Source organism: Bubalus kerabau, chromosome X (genome assembly GCF_029407905.1).
Source record: "Bubalus kerabau isolate K-KA32 ecotype Philippines breed swamp buffalo chromosome X, PCC_UOA_SB_1v2, whole genome shotgun sequence".
Classification (NCBI taxonomy): Eukaryota; Metazoa; Chordata; class Mammalia; order Artiodactyla; family Bovidae; genus Bubalus; species Bubalus kerabau.
Genome location: NC_073647.1, coordinates 139,208,701 through 139,234,191, shown reverse-complemented (window position 1 = coordinate 139,234,191; position 25,491 = coordinate 139,208,701). Strand labels below are relative to the sequence as shown.

Sequence of the window (25,491 nt, the reverse complement as noted above, 5' to 3'; positions counted from 1 at the left end):
TTCTTAAATATATTAACCACTTTTATTAATATTTTTGTACCTTACCCTCCCCATGTGATGTTATGGAATGCATTCTTGTATTTTGTTACCTATGAATTATGTCACTAAAATATCTCTGAATAGAGGTATTAATGTGAATGTGAAGAAACACATACTGCATGCAAATAGCTCCGTAAAGGTTTCCATGCCAGTCGTGGTGGGGGTGTATAAATACTAATATGTTTGTGTTATATATACATATGCATACAAATATGCATACTTATATATATACACTTCTATAAAATCATTAAATTTTTTACTTAGCCTTTAAAAGGAAATAAAATTTTTATCATAGTATAGTGTACTACTATGTATTTAGTCCAAGATAGCAAAAAAACTTTTTTTTTAACATATGTCTGGAAAATTTAATTTGGACCATATTTTCTTTTGCTGAAAACATCAAATATTTCCATACATTTTGGGTTCCACAACTTACAAAGGGGCAGTGGGTTTCCTGCAGTTACATACTGTACCCGACTTTTATAGAAAGATCAGACATTTTCTAACCTTGCTTTTGAATATTGTCCTTAAAATGCTGCAAAGCAACTTTTAAGAGTTCCACTGTTAAGATAATAACACAATTTGTGCATAATATTGTACACTTAGGTAAATTCCTTAAAAAACTTTTTTAAAGATTCACCATACTGAGGCTTAAGCTTATAATTTTTTTAATTAACAAGTTAAAAAGCCAAGTCAAATATCCAAATTCACCTAAATCATGCATCCATTCACATGGGAATTATTTATGACCTGCATACGTGCGAGGTACTTTGCTACATAATATGAATAAAAAGATATGGCACAATTCCTTCCCTCAAGAAGCCGTTTCCCAAATAAGCATGTAAAAAATCAGTGAATGTATCAGTGAAAAAGAAGAATAAATGCTAAAAATGCTGACACTTGTGTTGGCTCCAAGGCCAGCATGAACAACAAGGGAAGATAGGGATGAGGGAAGGCATCACAGAGCAGGGGAAGTGTAAGCCCATTTCCTCTTCCTCCACTGAAAGCAGAATCCACTGCAAGTATACTGTCCTTACTTAAAAAGGCAGTACATGTGACCCAACCTCGGGAGACTAAGCGCTGACTGGTCTCATGATCATCCTGTCTCATGACTGGCTAGAGTTACAGGTCGAGTGTGTGGCCAAGGATAAACGAAGGTAAGAACTGAATCTTCAGACTTGGGTTTAACTTCAAGCTCTGGCCATTTGTACAGCGCAGCCGGGACATCAGAAAAACAATTCGCAAGTTCTCTATCAAAGGGAGTTACGTTGCACTGCAACCCAAAGGCCACGAGATGGCGCCCAGCACACCAAAAGCCCCCAGTCCTGAGGTTTCCGCCCAAGCCCCCCCACCCCACCCCCTTTCAGGATAAACTATTCAGAGCAACAACTGACCCAAACGATTTTCGGAAGGCTTTTTTCTTTTACTTGGCCGGGCAGCACAGCATGTGGGATCGTTTCCTAACAGGGATCAAAGCACCCCCTACACTGGAAGTGTCAAGTCTGAACCACTGGACCACCAGGGAAGTCCTCGATTTTTGTTTTTTAACCAGTCTAAGGAAAACAAGAGGATCCCTGTGGCTCAGACAGTAAAGAATCCGCCTCCAATGCACGAGACCGACCAAGGTTTGATCCCTGGGTCAGGAAGATCCCCTGGAGAATGGAATAGCACCCCACTCCAGTACTCTTGCCTGGAAAATCCCATGGATGGAGGAGCCTGGTAGGCTGCAGTCCATGGGGTCGCAAACAGTCGGACATGACTAAGTGACTAGCGCACACAAGAAAAAAAAAAAGGAAAAAAAAAAACCTTAAAATTCAGACCAATTCAAAACTTAAGTACAACTCAAGGAAGCATCTTAATCTGTACTGAGTATCCCTCCCATCAATGACCATGACCCAGTTAGAAGTACATTTTACACCATGACCTAGCACAACTGTGCGTATGTGTGCACCATGCACATATATAGCAAGTTTCATATGAACTGTTACTATGTGTGACGCAGTCTTTTATTTTTGTAATGTTGGCTACAACCCACTAAATTACATGACCTATTAATGGGTCACTTTTTTCTAACAAATGCATATATATATAATATAGATCAAACCAGTCAACCCTAAAGGAAATCAGTCCTGGATTTTCATTGGAAGGACTGATGCTGAAGCTGAAATTCCAATACTTTGGCCACCTGATGTGAAGAACTGACTCATTGGAAAAGACCCTCATGCTGGGAAAGACTGAAGGCAGGAGGAGAAGGGGACGACAGGATAAGATGGTTGGATGGCATCACTGACTCGATGGACATGAGTTTGAGCAAGTTCCAGGAGTTGGTGATGGACAGGGAAGCCTGGTGTGTTGCAGTCCATGGGGTCACAAAGAGTTGGACACAACTGAGTGACTGAACTGAACTGAAATATGTGTGTATATACAAATAAAATCAGGATACAATAAATGCCTGGCATATCAATACTTTGTCATATGTAATTTTCCTTCCATTATGGTTTTGTTCATTTGTTTTAGTCATACTATTCCCTCTATTAAAGGTACATAATTTTCGTGACACAGGAAAAAAATTTCCTACCCTTTCTTTCATTTACTATAATCCTTCTCTGAGGTATTACTTCATCAATGCCTGTGGCTTACTGAATGGTTTTGAGAAGGTCTTGGTTTATTCTGAAGCTCCATTTTTTTTAGCTTACACTTCTTAAATGGAACTTGATTTTTTACATTATGTGCAATACAGGCATTAAAAATTTTCACTAACCAAACAGCCAAATCAAGTGGAGAAAAATAGGCCTAAATCAGGAAACTGTGGATGAGGAAACTGCCTCTCCTTTTATGGAGAAGGAAACAGAACCCAAAAAGATGAACCACCCCCCACCCTATCCTCTGAACAGGCTGGTTGCAGACACAGGCAAGAATGCATAGGTGTGGACATCTGGGCCAGCAACCCTCCTCCCACATCACACTGCCTGCCTGAAACCCCCCACTGGACCAAAGGACACCAAATCCACCTCAGATTGATCCCCTTAGACCAAAATAATCCCATGATACAACAGTTTTATCTAGAGGCAGTAACTCTTCAAGGGTCCTTAAATCCGTTTTTTAACTTGCCAAATCCCTAATCTCTCTTTACTATTATCTATTTTAAAATAGTTCATTATTTGTTGCCAAGGGAGGGAGAGAAAACATTCACAAGTCACTTTAGAGAGTCAATCACAACTGTACCAAAAGTTTGTCTCTAAGAGCAAGTTAAATGCCCGGGGGCTCAGTTATAAAGAATCCACCTGCCAATGCAGAAGACATGGGTCCTATCACTGATCCAAGAAGATCTCACATGCCACAAAGCAACTAATTCCATGCACCACAATGACTCAGCCTGTACTCTAGAGATCAGGAACCACCACTACTGAAGCCCACGCATCCTAGAGCCCATTCTCCTCAACAAGAGAAGTTACCGCAATGAGAAGCCCGTGTACTCCAACTAGAGAGTAGCCTCGGCTCGCTGCAACTAGAGAAAAGCCTGCTCGGCAATGAAGACCCAGCACAGCCAAAAATAAATACTTCTTGTAAATGTCCCAGATAAGTCAACCATCCTCATCTCTTATGGTTGAGGCCCAATTATATTCCAATGCATATTTACATATATATAAATCACAAGTTAACTCTTATCACACTAGCTGAGAATATGCTATGTGGTAAAGCTTCTAGACATAGTGTGGGTCTACAGCACCTATTCCTACCTCTATACTGTTACAAGATAAGCTGTGGCAAGTTAGTTTCCTCTCTATGTCTCGCTTTCCTCATCTGAAAAAGTGGGTAATAATGGTGTTGACCTCAAAAGCTGATTGTAAGGATTAAGTGAGAAAATACACTTTGATGCCATTAGCACAGTGCTAAGAATCCAATATGTATTAGCCATATATAAAAATTTTATTTTATGATGATCACATCTTGTGACTGATATTTTGCCACACTGCACATTAGTATTATATATTATTACAAGTATTAATATGTTAATACAAGTTGCCATGGGATTCTATGTAACCAAATAAATAATCCGTGCATGTATGCTTAGTCGTGTCCGACTCTTTGTGACCCCATGGACTGTAGCCCACCAGGCTCCTCTGTCCATGGGATTTCCCAGGCAAGAATACTGGAGTGGGTTGTTAGTTCCTCCTCCAAGGGATGTTCCTGCCCCAGGGATCAAACCCATGTCTCCAGCTTAGCAGGCAGCTTCTTCACCACTCAGCCACTTCTGCTGCTGCTGCTAAGTCACTTCAGTTGTGTCCGACTCTGTGCGACCCCATAGACGGCAGCCCACCAGGCTCCCCTGTCCCTGGGATTCTCCAGGCAAGAACACAAGTGGGCTGCCATTTCCTTCTCCAATGCATGAAAGTGAAAAGTGAAAGTGAAGTTGCTTCGTCGCGTCTGACTCTTCGCGACCCCATGGACTGCAGCCTACCAGGCTCCTCCATCCATGGGATATTCCAGGCAAGAGTACTGGAGTGGGGTGCCATTGCCCTCTCTGCTCAGCCACTGCAGAGGCCCCTAAAAAACTGGCAATTATTTCCAAATGTTTTCACATTAAAGCATACATCATTGAATTTGAGCCTGAAGCTCTTGTACAGAAATTGAATAACACAAACTTGTATTCTCTGTATCAGAATGGACGCAAATACCTTATAAACTAACCTTCACCAGCTTCCTATTGTATTTCCTTCTGCCTTCCTCTTCACATCTGTAAATGGGGCATAATGCTAGAAGATTGTGTGCATGCATGCTTAGTCGCTCAGTAGTGTCTGACTCTTTGTGACCCCATGGACAGTAGCCTGCCAGGCTCCTCTGTCCATGGGGATTCTTCAGGCAAGAATACTGGAGTCGGTGGTCATGCCCTCCTAAACAGGATCTTCCCAACCCAGGGACAGAACCCAGGTTTCTCACACTGCAGATGGATTCTTCACTGTCTGAGCCACCAGGGAAGTCCAAGAATACTGGAGTGGGTAGCCTATCCCTTCTCCAAAAGATCTTCCCAACCCAGGAATCAAACCATGGTTGTTTACCAGCTGAGCTACTCAGAATTTTAAGTTAAATGCACTGTTATGTGTTAATGTTTTATAAAATATCAGCAGTGACAGCAAGAAATTACACTCCTGCTCAGCTAGTGAAGAATCCACCTGCAGTAAGGGAGACCTGGGTTCAATCCCTGAACTGGGAAGATCCCCTGGAGAAGGAAAGGCTACCCACTCCAGTATTCTGGCCTAGAGAATTCCATGGACTGTATAGTCCATGGGGTCACAAAGAGTCAGACATGACTGACTTTCACTTTCAAGATAAAAAACTTATAACCAAGACTGGGAATTCCCTGTGGGTCCAGTGGTTAGGACTCCCCGTTTTCATTGCCGAAGGCATGGATTCGATCCCTGGTTAGGGAACTAAGATCCTGCTAGTCATGTGGCGAGGCCAAAAATCAAAATAGACTAAATAAGTAAACATAAAAAAAAAAGCAAGACTGCCAACACTGGAAAGTGATAAAAAGTCAGTCAGATCTAAAATGCTGCTCTAAATTTGTTTTTAAGATACATGTATATGTATGGCTGAGTCCCTCTGCTGTTCACCTGAAAGTACCAAAACACTGTTAATTAGCTATATCCCAATACGAAATGTTTTTGGTGTTAAAAAAAAAAATTATAAAAATAAATAAATTTGTTAAGAAACATAATACTTGATTCTCCATAGCAAAAAAGGGCATATTTTCCCCCTTGGACAGTATACATACGCCTTTTCAGGTTACAAAATACAGAGTATAATCATGGCTTTGTAAAAGCTATTAAAACACCTTATCTTCTGTTCAGTTCAGTTCAGTCGTGTCCAACTCTTTGTGACCCCATGAATCGCAGCACACCAGGCCTCCCTGTCCATCACCAACTCCCGGAGTTCACTCGAACTCAAGTCCATCGAGTCGGTGATGCCATCCAGCCATCTCATCCTCTGTCGTCCCCTTCTCCTCCTGCCCCCAATCCCTCCCAGCATCAGAGTCTTTTCCAATGAGTCAACTCTTCACATGAGGTGGCCAAAATACTGGAGTTTCAGCTTTAGCATCATTCCTTCCAAAGAACACCCAGGACTGATCTCCTTTAGAATGGACTGGTTGGATCTCCTTGCAGTCCAAGGGACTCTCAAGAGTCTAATATGTTCCATTTATTCATAGGTATTAACAACGACAACAAAGTCCTTAATCAAATAAGTTTCACAAAAGCTGGTTTAAAAAGTTAAAGAGCTGTTCTAATGGCCCTACTTTTCAAAGTCTTATTTAAGTTAATATGCATCATAAACTACCAGAGGAGGGGTATCTGATGCAAGTGCCTCCCAATGCTTCTCGTAAATAAAATATTTATAGGAAATTTTATAAAATCTCAAATTGTACTAAACTGTTTATAATATAAACACATAAAATGTTTATCAAAGAGCATCTCACCAGAGTTCAAAGACTTCACCCAGAAAAGAGAGCTGCATGCTTGGAATTACTCAGCCTCATTCCACCCAGCCCTAGACACCACTGCTTTTTGAAACCATTTTTTTTTCTTACCAGCGACCTCTCAATCATTCAACTGGTAGCTTCTTTCCAGTGCTCACCTTTGGGAACTTCCATAACACCATGATCACTCTTCACAGAAATGACTTTGAGAGGCAGATGATGACACAGTTAGGAGCTAGGAATCTGGCTGGTTGCTCATGGAGCCCATAAAACAGCATATAAGAAATTCAACTAGCCTGTTCAGAGAGGCCTGGCTGGCCCCCACCCATTCCAGCAGCCCCAGCTGATGGGCCAGCTGTTCTAGCCCCAGAAGAGCTCCTGATTGAACACAGCTGCCTGAGTGATGCCAGCCAACACCGCAAAGAGCAATAGAACCTCTCAGATGAGCCCAGCCATGCCACAGAATCAAATGTGTCTTCTGAAAGATGACAAGTCTTTTTCTCTGCCCAAACTCATAGAAATGAAAAATAAAATGGTGAATTTCCTGGGTGGGGCTGGAGGGCAACCTTCAGTTCTTCAGGAATCAAGTTACTGACTCTATTCCCAGAGAGGAGAAAGAGCAGAAGATACAGAGAATGCAGGTAGCAAAGGGAACACATAGCCACGTAGAACACTCTGGTTACCACGAGAAATGGAGCCACAGCCTCCTGTGGACACACACAACACAATGCAGAGCACAGTAATGTGAAGTGAACTCTTTTAAGAAAACTAACAATAAAGACATCATCCTTGAAGACTTCCCAGTGAAGAACTACCTGAGCAAAAAGTAAGAACATGGTAATAATGCCTGATGTAAAATGGGGCACATGGACTAGTCAATATAAAACTACGTCCCACCCATTTTAGCAAGTTCTGCGCTAGACCCGCAGCAGGGCTGGTACTGGCTGAAAGTCCGCTTTTCCTTACAGAAGAGGGACAAAACACTGAACACCAAGAACCTACTGTGTATCCTTCAGAGTTTGCTTCATCTCATCTTCTTAAAGTCCTGTATTAAAATCTCTAGCTCTTATAATATTAAAACTGTTACTGGTAGACAACATAATTTGACTTAAAATCTGATATCCAAAATTACTCAAGTTATTTAACTGGAAAAAAAAAACGATACTTAAAAGTTCAATCTGAGTAGAATTCAAAGAAAGCAATTAACAAATGTCATTTTTCACCTATTGAAACGGCAAAGATGTTTTTAAAACTAAAGAATAGGGACTTCCCTGGTGGTCTAGTGGCTGAAACTTCACCTCCCAAAGCAGCGGTGCAGGTTTGAACCCTAGTTGGGGAGCTAAGATTCCCACATGTTGAATAGCCAAAAAACCAAAACATAAAAAACAATAGAAGCAATATTGTAAAAAATTGAATAAAGACTTTAAAAATGGTCCCCATCAAATAAAAATCTTTAAAAAAAAATAAAAGTTAAAATTCAGTCAAATTCAGGAAAATTGCTAATAAGTTAAATGAATGTGTACAACTGCTCGAGAATTACTTGAAATACATATTCAAAGTCTTGTGCATACTATTTTGACATACAGATCACTTATCAACAATTTTCCAAAGAAAACAACTTAAGAATTAAATGTTTTAGCTTTAGGATATTAACTGCAACATTTCTCACAACAGGAAGAAAACTTCTTACAAACTCTTCCGTGTACAGCAATAAGCGGTTAAATGCATAATGTACAATCTATATATCAGCATGCAGTGGGTCTCTCAACTGAACTCTGCTTATTAACACATTCAGACAACTCTGCAAGGCTGTCCCTTCTTCCCACCAGGTTATAGGCAGATCTGCAAAATGCAGTACTGAAGGGCCAGGTGAAACTCAGGATGGTAGTATTGATAATACAGCTCAGGGGGCCGGGGGCAGGGGAAGGAAGATAGATGCAAGCTTACAATGTGGCACACACTGGGTGCCATGAGTCCAACTGCCCACCTCCAGAGCATTTGTTTGTTCCCATGACTATTTATGTCAGAAGTATTCATTCATGTAACTGTGGTTTCAGTAAACATTACATTAACAGAATTTAAAAAAAAAAAAAAAAAGTACTACAGCCGATTCAGAGGCAGAGAGCCAACTTTGTGACAGCCATTCTAGAACCCACACTGTTTCTTTCCTGGGAACATCTTTTCAGAGGTGACTTTTCCCCCTCTGTGCAGCCTGGTTTTTCTCTCTTCTGTACTTGACAAGAAGAAACTGGGTCTTGGCCGCAGACTCATGGGAATACGTCCCTTTGGGTTTCCAGGTGGCTCTGTGATACCAGGCATAACCTCCCTTGCTACATTCCCAGAAAGCAGTACCCTGCCCCACACTACCTGGTTATGAATCCCAGCAGCACCATCGACCAGCTGAAGGAGCCTGAGCAGGTTATTAACCTCTCTGTGCTTCAGATTCCTGAGTGCCCGAACCCAATGAGCGGGTTACACAGCCTACCTCATAGTGTCGGTGAAAGCAGCAAATGGGCTGATATGCATCACGCACTTCACAGAATGCCTACGTAGCACAGACAAGCTCCAGAAGCATAAGCAGCTGCTATTACCATTACTGTTCATATTTTTTCATCAGATATAAGATTCCTAGCCCCTAGCAGAGTGTACTGAAGAGCTGTCGGGTGAGTGGAAGAAGGAACATTTGGTCCTGCATCTCCTGACCTAGACCATCTGTGAACTCCTCCTCTTGGTATGGTTTCCGATCTAAAGTGTCCCACAGATTCTTACAAATGCTGTGTCTTTTGTTGAATCCCTTCACTTCAACTTTTCATCTGTCCTCTGCTAACAACAAAAGCTGGGAAATATAAAGAGGTAAAATTACAAAGAAATCACATAGGGTAGATAGGATTTAAACAACATAGGGGAACTGCTGTACAGGTCAGGTTTAACAAATGCCCTCCAAATGCCTGGGCAGGAAACCATGTCAACTGACAGCTGCAATATGTGTAAAAAAAGTGTGCGTCCAGCCACATAAAAAGGCATTCTGCCCTCATTTCCTGAACAGACAGGAGGCAACATGGTAGCTTCACAATTTAAATTCTTAAAAGTATTTATTATTCAATAATTCTTTCTCCCTCTGCCCCACCCAGCCATTTCTCATTCCTCTTTTCTGACCATCCTAAAAGCTGAATATATCCTTCATCTCCATGGAAGATGAGAATAAACACTAAAACCGATACACTTGCTCAGGCCTTCATCCGAATCTGTGTCACTGCGGGGTGCTGGGCTTCAACAAGAGCAGTTTTCCTAGGGCTCGACCACGTAGTTCCTTTTCAAGGTCACTGGTGCACCCATAGATTTGAAATGCCGCTGCCCATCTAAATACAACATGGACTCTGGAACACAAGAGAGAAAGAGCCCTGGAGAAACCTAAGAAAATTATTGTACAAACACAAGACCACCTGGGAACACTGGGACAGCAATGGGAATGCAAACTTGACACCAGGCATGCAATGCTGGGCCAGAGAACGGGCCGCATACCCCAGGGAGTAGGCCTCAACTCTAGCCCTTTGGCAGGACCAGTCCTAACCACCAGTGGCTGCTTGCACTGGCACCGGCCCTTCAGACAATGCCCAGGCAGGCAGAACAGCAATGGCCACCTGAGGGCCATGAGGCACCCTGACCTTCGGGGCTGCAGAATCTCAAAAGCACAATCCCTTAAAGACATGCACTCGGGCAGATGGGCATCAGAGTACTTCTTACAACAACCTAAAAGGAGAAAACTATCTTTGAAAGTTCCCCTTGTTAGGGACAAGCAGTCATTGTCACTTACCTCCATATGTTCTGGGGAAAACCAAGGGCACTTCCTTTTCCGACATGAACGTGAAATGAAAGACATTGGTGGTCATATGCTCTTTATCCTGAAGAGAGGCCACCTCACTGTGAACTCTGACTTGAATGTAATTCCCCTGAGTAAAGCAGACCTAAGTGATTAGGGACATGACAGTTAGTCAGTTACATCAGGAAGAGGGAAGAAAGCAGTCATAAGACAAATGGTGGCTTTAGAACACAAAAGCCTCTCTTTTAAGCCCAAATAATAAAAGAGTATATTTCCCTGTCTCATCACACACCTACCTGTGCAGAAAGAAACAGCAATGATCCCACCTCAACAGGTTTCTGAAACATGATATCATCCACAGCAACTATAAACGGTCGGGAACCACTATTGGGGAAAGATAATACTTGGGGTCAACTGCAAAATTCAGATGATCTAGTTTTCCCCTAATAATCCTCTAAAGCAAACTTGAAAAGATCAAAGAATAAACCTAGAGGAGGAGGAAAGAATCACACCAGTAAGGAATGGTAAGAGATGTCACTGTGATCAGATCAGTGCCAAAATCACCTTTTCCCTGCTGCGTGTCATCACCCCTTTTTCTCAGCAGGTCTTTAATGTACTGACTGACAGCATCAGAGCAAGAGCTTTCTAAAATGAACATCGGGGGAAGGAGAGGGTGGGACGAATTGGAAGAGCAGCACTGACATACATATACTGCTGCTGCTGCTGCTGCTAAGTCACTTCAGTCGTGTCCGACTCTGTGCGACCCCATAGACGGCAGCCCACCAGGCTCCCCCGTCCCTGGGATTCTCCAGGCAAGAACACTAGAGTGGGTTGCCATTTCCTTCTCCAATGCAGGAAAGTGAAAAGTGAAAGTGAAGACGCTCAGTCATGTCTAACTCTTCGCAACCCCATGGACTGCAGCCCACCAGGCTTCTCCATCCATGGGATTTTCCATGCAAGAGTACTGGAGTGGGGTGCCATTGCCTTCTCCGATATATATATATACACCCATATATATATTATCACATGTAAAACAATAGCTAGTAAGAAACTGCTTATAACACAAGGAGCTCAGCTTGGTGCTCTGTGATGACCCAGATGGGGAGAAGGGGAGTGGAGTGAGAGGCTTAAGAGGGAGGGGATATATGTACACTTATAGCTAATTCATGTCATTGTACAGCAGAAATCAATGCAACATTGTAAAGCAATTACATTCCAATAAAAATTTTTAAATAAAAAACAAACCCATCTGGAACCAGTGTAGCATTTATTTAAAAACACCGTATATTACCAAACCCATTTAGACTGGTCCAAAATGTTTCCCTGAGTGTGGTAGTATAAATGGCTTCTCAGGAATTAAGACTACCTTAAATTTAACTCACCCAAAGTTACAAGCAGTAGCCCATCCAAGTTCATATGCTTTCCTCATAAGGAAACCACCAAAGATTCGATTGAAAATGTTCCGCTCCTATAGGACATAAGATAAATATTAATAAATACAAGCTTGTGACTATCCAAATCTACAGAATAAGGAATTAACAATGCCATAGAACAGAGGATAGTCTTGAAAAGTGGGTCAAATCTTAGATGAGTGTCATGAGTCCTAGTTATCCTGTTCAGAAGATTCTTCACTAAGTTCCAATACCTGAGGGTGGCAAATATCCAAGCTCTTGAGTTTTGAATTCTCCATCCACACTGCATTAGCAGGCAAAACTCGACTTCGAAAACTTATAGTCCTGTGCAAATGGAGATTGAGGAAACCCTGTCAATGCCATGGTTCTGCTGCGGAAAAGAAAAATATTTCCAAACACCACCCAATATGTTCGAGCAAGTGTAGCTCTGGAAAAGGCCTACGTTCCCAACCCAGAATCTCACCATCCTAACTTACTTTGGATCCAGTGTGTTAAGAAACATCTCATGTATGGTTGTCCTCTCCTCGGCAGTGGGGGCCATTTTCAGTAATGACGTGGAGCTGAAGGTGACCCTTCTCCCCTTGTTCACTGCAACAGGGGACAATAAAAGTTATGATCAGAAGGGCCACACTACAGCACAAGGTTCCTGTCCAGGGCTGCCTAGGACCCTATAAACACAGTATTTCCAAATTTTGAAAAGCCCACTGGAAACTGTACATTTATCCCAGAGAAGGCTGCTGAGGCTACATAAAACTTCCAGTGATTTTTTTGCTTTCAGATAGAAATCATATCAACTCAGTGTGAGATCACTTATAATCACCTTGACCTACAGCCCCAACCAGCAGTTATTTCATGAAGAGACAACTCACATTTCATCAAAAGTGAGAAAACAAATTACTTAATATTGTATGATCAATAAAATTGTTCAAAGAATGGACTCTTTGGACACTTGACTGGTATGAGGAGTCCATACATACTCTTAATTTCCTCTGCAACAGAGTTAATATGTTTTTTAAATTATATCTTATTATGAACAAATTAATATACATTCTCCCTGTTGAAAGAGCTCTTCTTCCTCTGGGCTTTCAAGAATGAGTGGATTTACAAAGGCCGGCCTAAAGAGAAAAAAGAAAAAAAATTTAAGACATGCCATTACCTAAAAAAAAAAAGTGAAGATTTTCATTTTAGGTAATGCTACTGACAGCTTCACATAAGAGCTCTGGAACAATCAGGGGAGCCTTCTGGACAGACTTATCTGCACACTAGAAAGTTCATATTGTAAAAAAGGATATGGCCACTTGTCAAAATGTTTCACCTGACTCTAATTATGAGGAAATAGCCAAAAACAGGTTGTAAAAATTCTGTAAGACAACTGGCCTGGACTCTTCAAAAATGTTAATGTCTTTTCAAGGCAATCAACATATTCAATTCAATCCCTATCAAATTACCATGGCATTTTTCACAGAATCAGAACAAAAATATTTTAAACTTGTATGCAAACACAAAAGACTCTGACTAACCACAGCAATTCTGAGAAAGAAAAACGGAGCTGGAGGAATCAGGCTCCTTAACTTCAGACCATACTACAAAGCTACAGTAATCAAAACCATATGGTAGAGGCACAAAAACAGACATATAGATCAGTGGATCAGTATACAAAGCCCAGAAATAAACCCACACACTTATGGTTAATTAATCTACCACAAAGGAGGCAAGAATATATCCTCCATGGAGAAAACACAGTCTCTTCAATAAGTGGTGCTGGGAAAACTGGACAGCTACATGTAAAAAATGAAATTAGAACATTCTCTAATACCATACATAAAAATAAACTCAAAATGGATTAAAGACCTAAATGTAAGGCGAAGTACTACAGAATTCCTAGAGGAAAATATAGGCAAGATACTCTTTGACATAAATAGCAGCAATATCTTTTTGGATCTGTCTCCTAGAGTAATGGAAATAAAAACAAACAAAAAAAGAAACAAATGGGACCTAACCACCCTTATGGCAGAAAGAGAAGAAGAACTAAAGAGCCTCTTGATGAAAGTGAAAGAGGAGAGTGAAAAAGTTGGCTTAAAACTCAACATTCAGAAAACTAAGATCATGGCATCTGGTCCCATCACTTCATGGCAAATAGATGGGGAAACAGTGGAAACAGTGGCTGACTTTATTTTTTCGGGCTCCAAAATCATTGCAGATGGTGATTGCAGCCATGAAATTAAAAAACACTTACTCCTTGGAAGGAAAGTTATGACCAACCTAGACAGCATATTAAAAAGCAGAGACATTATTTTGTCAACAAAGGTCCATCTAGTCGAGACTATGGTTTTTCCAGTAGTCATGTATGGATGTGAGAGTTGGACTATAAAGAAAGCTGAGTGCCGAAGAATTGATGCTTTTCAAGTGTGGTGTTGAAGAAGATTCTTGAGAGTCCCTTGGACTGCAAGGAGATCCAACCAGTCCAACCTAAAGGAAATCAGTCCTGGGTGTTCACTGGAAGGACTAATGTTGAAGCTTTCTGAAACGCCAATATTTTGGCCACCTGATGTGAAGAGCTGACTCATTTGAAAAGACCCTGATGTTGGGAAAAATTGAAGGCAGGAGGAGAAGGGGACGACAGAGGATGAGATGGTTAGATGGCATCACCAACTCGATGGACATGAGTTTGGGTAAACTCCGGGAGTTGGTGATGGACAGGGAGGCCTGGCGTGCTACAGTTCATGGTGTCACAAGGAGTCAGACACTACTAAGCAACTGAACTGAACTGAACTGAATCAAATTTAAAAGCTTTCACACAACAAAGGAAACCATAAACAAAATGAAAAGACAACCTACATACTGGGAGAAGATATTTGCAAATGATACAAATGACAAAGGATTAATCTCCAAAATATACAAACAGCTCATACAGCTCAATATCAAAACAAACAATCCAACAAAACATGGACAGAAGATATAAATAAACATTTCTCCAAAGAAGACACACAGATGGCCAAAAGGCACATGAAAAGATGTTCAACATTGCTAATTATTAGAGAAAAGCAAATCAAAACTACAATGAAGTCATCACCTCACACAGGTCAGAACGGACATCATCAAAAAGTCTACAAATAGTAAATGCTGGAAAGGGTGTGAAGAAAAGGGAACCCTCCTACACTGTTGGTAGGAAGGTAAACTGGTGCAACCACTATGGAAAACAGTATGGATGTTCCTTAAAAAACTAAAAACAGAGCTACCATATGATCCAATGATCCCACTCCTGGGCATATACCTAAAGAAAATCATAATCCAAAAAGATACATTCACCGCAATGTTCACTGCAGCACTATTTACAATAATCAAGACATGGAAGCAACCTAAGTATCCATCAACAGAGGAGTGGATAAAGACAATGTGCAAAGAAATAGAGGAAAACAATAGAATGAAATATTATTTAGCCATAAAAAAGAATGAAATAATGCCATCTGAAGCAACATGGAGAGACCCAGAGATTATCATACTAAGTGAAATAAGCCAAAGACAAGTATCATATGATATCCCTTATATGTGGAATCTAAAAAAAATGATACAAATAAACTTATTTACAAGACCAATAGACTCACAAACAGAACACAAACTTATGGTTACCAAAGGGGAAAGGGGGAGATAAATTGGAGTTTGGGATTTACATATACACATCACTATATGTAAAATAGATAAACAGCAAGGACCTACTGTATAATACAAGGAATTATAGTCAATATTTCATAATAATTATATGGGGAAAGAATCTGAAAAAGTGTATCTATATATAGAGAGAGATACATAACTGAATCATTTTGCTGTATACCTGAAACTAACACAGTATTGTACATCAACTATACTTCAGTAAAAAGTTTAAAAAGTCAATGTCTTAAAAGACAGAAAGTGTGAGTGGGATTATTTTAAGGGGAATTATTTAAAGAAACATGATAACAACATATCATGTGTGCTTAGTCGCTCAGTTGTGTCTGACTCTTTGTGACCCCATGGACTGTAGCCCATCAGGCCTCTCTGTCCATGGGGATTCTCCAGGCACGAATACTGGCTTGGGTTGCCATACCCTCCTCCAGGGGATCTTTACAACCCAGGGATCAAACCCAGGTCTCCCACATTGCAGACAGATTCTTTACCATCTGAACCATCAGGGAAGCCCCAACAGCATACAACACATGGTCCTTAATCAGACCCTGACTCAAGAGAAAAGGTTATAAAGAATATTTTAGGGACAACTGGCATGGTTTGAATATGGATCAAATATTAGAAACAATAATTGTATAACTGTTAAATTTCTTGGATATAATAAAGTTGCTGACGTTATATAGGCGAATCGCCTTATTCTTAGGAGATACATGTTGAATTATTTATGGGTAAAGTAGTCTCAACCTTACTTTGAAACAATTACATGAGGAAAAGTGTACATATTTGTATTTACTGAGAAAGGGCAAGAGTAAGGTAAAAGTGGTAAAATCTTAATTTGAGAGCTTAGGTGAAGGGTATATGGGTGCTCATTGCATTATTCTTTCTACATTCCTGTAGGTGTCAAATTTTTCAAACTAAAACACGGAGAAAAGGGATAATCCTTCACTATGGTAGAATCCAAAGGTTGGATGAAACAAAAATGGAAACAAAAGTACTGAAATAGCAGCTTGGAAAATTAGAATGCATCAGCTGGGTGAGAAACTTTAAGTAATGCCTTCAGTGCTGGAAAAGGAGCCCCAGGTCAGCCACTAGGAGCAGCAGGTCAGCTGGAAGTGGCTGGAGGAGATAGAGAAGACAGGTGGATATTTCACTCAGATAAGAGTCACCAAGGGATTTTTTTGCTCTTAACTTGGGTCTCCAAGTCAGTTTTCCATGCAGCAAAAGAGATTTCTCATTGAAGACTCCTAACTCAAATTTTTGAAATCAGACTTCTCATAGGCCTCCAGACTCCATCCTGTACAATAGCAACCCTGTAACGTTCCCTCCTACCCCACTCCCACACACATAATTAAATAGTTTTTCCCAGTTTGAGAAGAAGAATCGGAGAAGGCAATGGCACCCCACTCCAGTACTCTTGCCTATAAAATCCCATGGATGGAGGAGCCTGGTAGGCTGCAGTCCATGGGGGTCGCGAAGAGTCGGACACGACTTAGCGACTTCACTTTCACTTTTCACTTTCATGCATTGGAGAAGGAAATGGCAACCCACTCCAGTGTTCTTGCCTGGAGAATCCCAGGGACGGGGGAGCCTGGTGGGCTGCCGTCTATGGGGTCGCACAGAGTCGGACACGACTGAAGCGACTTAGCAGTCCCAGTTTGAATGTCTTGGGTATAACTGGCATTAGGAACCAAGAATTCAATGTAAGAAAGAAAAGATAAGGCATAAAGCTTTAAAGTATGTATAGCTAAACTTGACTTGGAAATGACAGTATAAATTTATGAGGTTTTTTGTTTTCTTTTTAACACACATTCAAGCTCTGTCCACTGAAAAAGCCTAGAAACAATGACAAACTAATAAAAACATATAGTTCTGGTGCCCAGATTTTGGTGTCTAACTACCAGTTTCCCATTAAAAGGAATCTGAGGACTCCTTGGAGAAATAGCTGATACCAGGCCTGGGGTAGGAAATGTATAGGATAAATTCAAGGTATCTCATTGTACCAGAGAGCAGAAAGTTATCAAAAACTAGGAAATGTAAAAATAGCTCATCACAGGAGGCAGCTTAAAGGAGTTCCCACTGACCAAAGATGTTCATTCCAAGGAACAGGAAGAACAATGGCTGCAATTTACTGAAACACATTTACTATATTAAAATCCATGAACTCACAGTGATACTTTCTTAAAAAGCAAAAAAGGCAGAAAAACTGTCATCACTAGCTAGTAAATGTGTAAATAAAGCAAAGAATGAAACATTGATCCTCATCTTCCTTGACAAACCAAACTGCCCTAGCTGGTAAAGAAAAACTCTTCTTTACAGATCTCTGGCTAACAAATACAGAAAGAATGTCAGAATTTGAGAATCATTTTATATCCTCTAATGAAAATGATTAAACTGCTAATCAGCAAAGGAGATTAAAAGCACTGAAGGAAGACTGATGGGAAACTAGCTATTTGTAAGATGTACATGGGATACATCTTGTACTGTACTACACCTGAGGATTATTGTTGATCATAAGAGGATAAACTGAAGTGCATAATGGAAAGATCAGTCTGTTGCTACTTGAACCCACACACTAATCCTACCTTTACTATGAGTGGGAAAATCTGACATAATACAATATAGAGACAGCATCACCTAGGAAGTGCTCTCACCAAATACACTGAATTCAAATCTAACTAAGCTTTTAGATCTAACTTCAATTTACAGAAAATAGGATAGTGAAACAAGTTAAAAAAAAAAATACCATGAAGAAGCAGTGAGACAAATCCAGAAAGTGAGACACTGTATAGAACAATGAATCTGGGCTTTTGCCCACTTCATGAGAAGGGGTAAAGGACAGGTGGGTGCACACAACCATTCCAGATTAACACAGGCTGAAGAGATTGCAGTTTTATGAATATACTAAAAGCCATTAAACTGTACACTTTCAATCAATGAATTGCATGATATGTGAATTATATCTCAATAAAGTTGCAAACAAAAAAAGCAGACTTAAGAGACATAAAAATCAAATGCAGTAAGTGGACCTTGTTTGGATCCTGATTTAAATAAATCATTAAAAAGCTAATTGGGGAAAAGTGAATATGAACTATTAGAATACATTAAGTACTTACTATTATTTGTTAGGTGTGCTAGTGGTAATGTAGTTATTTAAGAAAATATCCTCATTTTTAAAGCAATGCCTACGCTAAGGTCTTTAGAGGTGAAATGTCATTACATCTGGAATTGCTTTAAAATATGATACAGAAAATAATATACCTTTAAAAAAGAAGCAAATATGGCAAAATATCAAAACTCTTAAGTCTGGGTGATGGTATCTAGAAATTTATTAAAGTCTTCTCTCCAGTTTTCACATATCTCCAGATATTTTAAAAATATATTTAAGGACTTCCCTGTAGCTCAGATGGTAAAGACTCTTACTGCAATGCAGGAGCCCCATGTTCAATCCCTGGGTCCAGATCTTCTGGAGAAGGGAATGGCAATCCACTCCAGTATTCTTGCCTGGAGAATCCCATGGACAGAGTAGCCTAGCAGGCTACAGTCCATGGGGTTGCAAAGAGTCAGACAAAACTGAGTGAAATTTATTAGATCTAGAATAAATCTAGAAATTTAATTAATTATATCTAATAAATCTAGAAATTTATTAAAGTTTTCTCTCCAGTTTTCAGATATCTCCAGATATTTGAAAAATATATATTTTATATTTTTCAAAGAACAGGAAAAAAGAAGAAAGAAATAGGGAAAAAAACAGCAATTACCCTTTATTTTCAGAATCACGAGCCACCATTACAAATGTCGCATCCAAAACAGGAGAAAAGTCATTGTCATGTAACTAGAGAACAAAGAAAAGAAAATGCAGCTGTAAGAAATGCGTTTAGTGGGAAGACCTAGTACAATCTTAACAGATACCAGAGCCTTCAGGAAAGGCTGAAATGAGCAAAAGAGGATGAGTGCATTCATTAATTGCCATCTGCTGAGATCCCAGAAACATGACTAGGCTCTGGCAGGTGGCGGGGAGTGGCAGCAAGATCAAGGAATCTGTGGTCTAGCAGAGAATGGAGACACCTCCAAAACCCAAACAGTACACAGAGTGAGAGAAGGGCTGGGATGGGCACAAACTATCCCTTGGAGCTGCATGACTGGGACCCAGGGCAAGGGTCACAGAGGGACCTTATGCATCACCATCACTTAAGTGTAACCATCTTGCAGAAGGCTGGCTTTCTTCAGGCCTAGCTGTCCTCCCAAAGGCACACACAGCCAGGCAGACCTCCCATCGCTCACCCAGACATTCAAATTTTCTGGCAACTTGAGTGTGCCAACTACTAGGATGTGCCTGTTTCCTTAGCCCAGCACAGGGGCTTCCAAGAATGGATAAGATGGGTGACAATTCTATGGATTAAGCTAAATATGTACAATGAAGAGTCCATCAAGATTTTAAGGTATTTTTTTGCCCCCTAGGAGTCTGTACTTCCAGGAAAGTTCTATCCTCAAGTCCTATTGTAACCTGGGGTTATAGTTGTTTCCATCCTCAACAAACCTCATCACTAGTCCTCATGACCAATATCCGTTCAACCCCTTATGAGCCCTCCCCTTCAACTCTGGGAAGAGTCTCCCCCATCTTACTATGTCCCTGTCCTGTTCAAACCTTCCAAGAGTTCCTCCTTTCTCCCAGCATCTGTTCTAAGCCTGCTGGAAAGCTTCTGCCACGGAGCCCAGATTTTTTTCTGGTTGTTCACTGAACATTCCCCTCATGCCTGCACCTTTTTCTTTAGCCACAGCTAACAACTTGGAGGTCCTGGAATGTCCCATTTTGTCACCTGAGCACCTCCCCTCCACATCTTTGCCTGATGCCTTCCTCAGGGCGGCATTCCTCAAGATACTCCTCCCCATCCCTGGTCCCAGCCCTACTCCCCAGGCAGAGTTGATCATTCCCTCCCTTTTTTTTTGCCACCTAAGGGGAAACAAAGGCCTCTTCTGACAGTGGTTCTCAACATAAGCTAGGAAGATATCACCCCCTAGGGGCATCTAGAAACGTGCAGGGCTGGTGATGGTCGCATGAGCTGAGGGACATTACTAGTGCAGCGCAGGTAACACTTCACAACACAGGGGAAGGTCCTGCAGAACAAAGAATTCTCCCACGTACAATGCTAATAGTGTCCCTGTTGAGAAATAGTGCACAGTACTTAATTTGTGCTTAGTCGCTCAGTCCGATCTTTGTGACCCTTTGGACTATAGCTCACCAGGCTCCTCTATCCGTGGGATTTTTCAGGCAAGAACACTGGAGTGCATTTGTCTGGGGGATCTTCCTGACCCAGGGATCGAACCCACGTCTCCCGTGTCTCCTGCATTGCAGGTGGATTCCTTACCACTAAGCCATCAGGGAAGCCCACTTAATTGACTATACCATAATGATTTACTTACGTGTCTGTCTTCCTACTGCACCGAGAACTCCTTGAGGACAAAGACCATTTTTATTCACATTGGTATTCCAGCAACTGGCACAAAGACTGGCAGACAGCAGATACCCGATCAATGATTGTCAATGAATGAACTGACTGTTGAGCACTACTAGAGTGTGAACTCCAAGAGAATGGAACTTTCTCTGTTTTGCTCACTGCTGTATACCGAGCACACATGGCACACCCCATAAATCACTGCAAAGCCAGTGTTAAATGTTGGCCATCAGGAAGTGGGCCAGATGACTCACTCCCAGATCTCCTTGGGGATGCGCACATAGTCAAACAGAAAAAACACATGCATACAGAGCTCTGCAGAGCAGAGGATAGCAGGAGCCAGAAGAGATGGATATGGGGAAGGAACAGGTACTATGAGCTGAAAGGATCAGGGACAGACTGGAGCATGAAGTGACCCGGAAGCACAGGTGGAATGGGAATATGGGGAGCCACTGCCCAAGAAATCCCAGCAAAAGGAAAATGTACAACAGGATACTCATCTACTCACCTACTGTGTAATGTTCCAGTTTATTGTAATTAACATGCACTAGTGCTAAGCATTGTGGGTGCAAAACAAACAACTCTACTCTTAGGATGCTCAAGGTCTCCAGTGGTGTGCTCTAAGAAGGTGTGTGAACCAGCCACCAGGTAGGTTGGTGCTGTTTATGGAGCATCCTAGATCATAACTGGTGTCTCAGATGGTAAAGAATCAGTCTGCAGGAGACCCGGGTTCGATCCCTGGGTCAGGAAGATCCCCTGGAAAAGGAAATGGCAGCCCACTCCAGTATTCTTGCCTGCAGAATTCCATGGACAGAGGAGCCTGGTGGGCTGCAGTCTGTGGGGGTCGCAAAGAGTCGGACACAACTGAGCAACTAACACTTTAGATCCTAACTAGTCAAAGGAATTTAGACTTTGAACCACAGATAATGGCCATTGAAGGGTTCTGAGAAGGGAAGTGATATGACTCAAGATCGGTTGTGGAAGATCTATCTCATAGATATGTGTAAAATTAAGATAGAAGAGACTAAAGACAGGCAGAATAATTAAAAGACAACTAAGATGCTCACACAAGAGGCAGAGAGGGCTTGAATGAAACTCAGAGGCCAGGGGGAAGGGGAAGCGAGGACTCTGGTGAGCAACAGTGGGTGATGAATCTGCAAGACTTGGCAAAAGGCTGCACGGGACAGGGAAAAATTAAAGCTTTCACAAAGGTTTGGAGCTGGGAGAAACAGGAAGGTGGGAAAGGGGAAAGTGAAGGAGAGTCAGGATTGGAAAGGAAGCTGACACAGTCTGGAACACACTGGACTTGGGAGACAGCAAGAGTACACATGGGAGAGAGATCTATGGGAACCCCAAAAGGCAGGTCTGAAGGTCAAGCCTAGAAGAGATCTGGAACCATCTCCACAGCAATGATGATAAATTAACATAATTGGCAACATTTGATTAGTGGCTACTGTGGCTAACAAAACAGCATCTCAGAGAGGGCAAGAAATCTGCCCACAGTCACATGGCTAACAAACAGCAGAATTAGGATTTTTTTTTTTTTGCTCACACCATGTGGCATGTGGGATCCTAGTCCCCCAACCAGGGATCAAACCCCTGCCCCTTGCAGTGGAAGTGTGAAGTCTTAGCCACTGAACTGCAAGGGAAGTCCAAGAGCTGGGATCTGAACCCTACATTTTAGCCAAACCAGAGGCAGGGTATCTATTGCCAAACTCCCTCTCTGGAATAAAAGATCACTTAAGCCATGAGTTATTCATCAAAATGGCCAATGAGAAATGCAAATTTAAAACAAAAGTGTATTTCTGGCACTGATTTTTCACTGGCTCGCTTCCAAATAATTCCTTTAACTCTTTTTCAATCTATTTGCCCAAGATTCCTTAGAAAGCAGGTCTTATGCCAGGAAGCCACTGTGAATCAACCATTAGGGCTAAGAAAGGAAGTGAACAAATCATAGCACCATCCCCAACAACTTCATGTTTGGTTTTAAAAGCAGAATTATTATTATTTAAAAGCAGCAACAAGGGAGTTTAAAAAATTCAATATTTACATACAGTATCACATTTTAAAAGTACCTATTTTGTTTATTTAACTTAAATGCAGAGTACATCATGTGAAATGCTGGGCGGGATTAAGCACAAGCTGGAATCAAGATTGCCGGGAGAAATATCAATCACCTCAGATATGCAGATGACACCACCCTTATGGTAGAAAGTGAAGAAGAACTAAAGAGCCTCTTGATGAAAGTGAAAGAGGAGAGTGAAAAAGTTGGCTTAAAACTCAACATTCAGAAAACTAAGATCATGGCATCCGGTCCCATCACTTCATGGCAAATAGATGGGGAAACAATGAAAACACTGACAGACTTTATTTTCTTGGGCTCCAAAATCACTGCAGATGGTGACTGCAGCCACGAAATTAAAAGACACTTACTCCTTGGAAGAAAAGCTATGACCAACCTAGACAGCATATTAAAAAGCAGAGACATTACTTTACCAACAAAGGTCCGTCTAGTCAAAGCTATGTTTTTCCAGTAGTCATGTATGCATGTGAGAGTTGGACTATAAAGAAAGCTGAGCACCAAAGAATTGATGCTTTTGAACTGTGGTGTTGGAGAAGACTCTTGAGAGTCTCTTGGACTGCAAGGAGATCCAACCAGTCCATTCTAAAGGAAATCAGTCCTGAATATTCATTGGAAGGACTGATGCTGAAGCTAAAACTCCAATACTTGGGCCACCTGATTCAAAGAACTGAGATTGGGAAAAACCCTGATGCTGGGAAAGACTGAAGGCGGGAGGAGAAGGGGACGACAGAGGATGAGATGTCTGGATGGCATCACTGACTCGATGGACACGAGTTTGAGTGAACTCTGGGAGTTGGTGATGGACAGAGAAGCCTGCAGTGCTGCAATCCATGAGGTTGCAAGGAGTTGGACACAACTGAGCGACTGAACTGAACTGATTTTGACAAAATAATTTTAATTACTGCAGAGCAACCTCCAGACTTTTTCCAAAAGGTGAAATGCTTCATGATTTCATAACAGAAAAGAAAAATGTATCTGAATGACAGATCCATCTAATACCCTGATATAACTAAGTTGTTCTTAGATAAGTTTCACAATGAAATCTTGAACATATTCTGAATTATTTGATTTCTGTACTATTATCTTCAAGGTACTTTTTCTTGATAAATTTCTTCATCTCTCTTTAAAAAAAATATGTTTTAATTTATTTGGCTGTGCCAAGTCTTAGCAGCATTCAAACTCTTAGTTGCAGCATGTAGGATCTAGGTCCCTGACAAGGGACTAAACCCAGGCCCCCTGCATGAGGAGCACAGAGTCTTAGCCACTAGGCCACCAGGGAAGTCCTTCTTCATTACCTTATAATAGATGTTCTGACTTGTGCTCATCAGAGAGGCTGTTCCTAGATGCTATAGTCATCTAAATGACTGTTATGGGTTGAACTGTGCCCCCCAACAAGATATGTTGATGTCCCAACCCTCAGTACAGGTGAAGGTGACTGTATTTAGACATAGGGTTGTTGCAGATATAATCAGGTAAGATGAGGTCACACTGGAGTAGGTGGGCCCTTAATCCAGTATTATTGATGCCCTTGTAAGAAGAGAAGAGACATAGAAACACAAGAAGAAAGTGCTATGTAATGAAGAAGGAAGATAATGAGTGTTACAACTACAAGCCAAGGAATGCCAAAAAGCCAGCGAACCATTAGAAGCTAGGAAGAAGCAAAGAAGGCTTCTCCTATACAGGTTTTAGAGGGAGCATGGTCCTGCTGAGACCTTAATTTTGGATTTCTAGCCTCGCAATTGTAAAACAATTAATTTCTGTTGTTTTAAGCCATCTGGTTTGTGGTACTTTGCTACAGCAGCCCTAAGAAACTAACAGTGACCAACTCTATTTATGTTTAACAGAACTCAGACTGTTGTGAAATTCTCTAGGGTAAAACCAGAAACAAGTACCTTAACATGGAGCTATGTATGATTTGAAAATAATAAACACTAAGCATAAACACCAAATAATCTGTCAGTCTTTGTCCAGGAGGATACTAATACACCATCTGTATGACATGAACTTGAATTGCTCTTCTATAAGTGGAAAACTTATAAAACTATACACCTGTCTATGGATAGATAGGTAAGTAAGCTTTTCTTTCACTGAGGCTAGCTGGCTGTATTAGAAAAAGGGGGCAGATTTTGGGCACAGACACACCTGGAACATATGCATCTTCACTTCCATGGATGTCTTCCCAACCCAACTAACATGGCCACTGAACTTGATGTCCTGTTCTGGGCTCAAATTCTTCTTACACATATCTACAAAACAGAAAATCAACCTGAGCACAAACCATACTCCAACTTTTCTGTGCTGTAAATCGACATATTTCATTGGAAATTTTCATAAATTTCATTATATTTCTTTTTTGTCTTGAAAACTAAAAATATGATTCCTTTTTGACATACTGAAGACATGTGTATGTCTTTCTGAAAAATAAGGCAATGCAAAGAATATAAAAAGTGAAACCAGAATCATGCAAAACCCTTCCACTCAAAGATAATTATAAAAAACATGTTGGCACATAGCTGACATTTTCATATGCATATACATATATATAC

The 25,491-nt window shown here is 41.0% G+C and overlaps 1 protein-coding gene across 1 annotated transcript in view; it reads right to left on the bottom strand.

Moving 5' to 3' along the window:
* Positions 1–9,580: 9,580 nt before the first annotated feature.
* Positions 9,581–25,491, bottom strand: part of ACOT9 (acyl-CoA thioesterase 9) — a 30,142-nt gene continuing 14,231 nt past the window's right edge. Inside the window, exons 7-15 of the mRNA XM_055563688.1 lie at positions 25,088–25,191; positions 19,168–19,241; positions 12,794–12,861; positions 12,223–12,334; positions 11,980–12,070; positions 11,717–11,802; positions 10,631–10,718; positions 10,329–10,479; positions 9,581–9,891 (exon numbers count right to left, since the gene is read on the bottom strand). Of these exons, the coding sequence (XP_055419663.1) occupies positions 9,803–9,891; positions 10,329–10,479; positions 10,631–10,718; positions 11,717–11,802; positions 11,980–12,070; positions 12,223–12,334; positions 12,794–12,861; positions 19,168–19,241; positions 25,088–25,191 (863 nt within the window). The 3' untranslated portion in view covers positions 9,581–9,802. The remainder of the gene's footprint in view (positions 9,892–10,328; positions 10,480–10,630; positions 10,719–11,716; positions 11,803–11,979; positions 12,071–12,222; positions 12,335–12,793; positions 12,862–19,167; positions 19,242–25,087; positions 25,192–25,491) is intronic.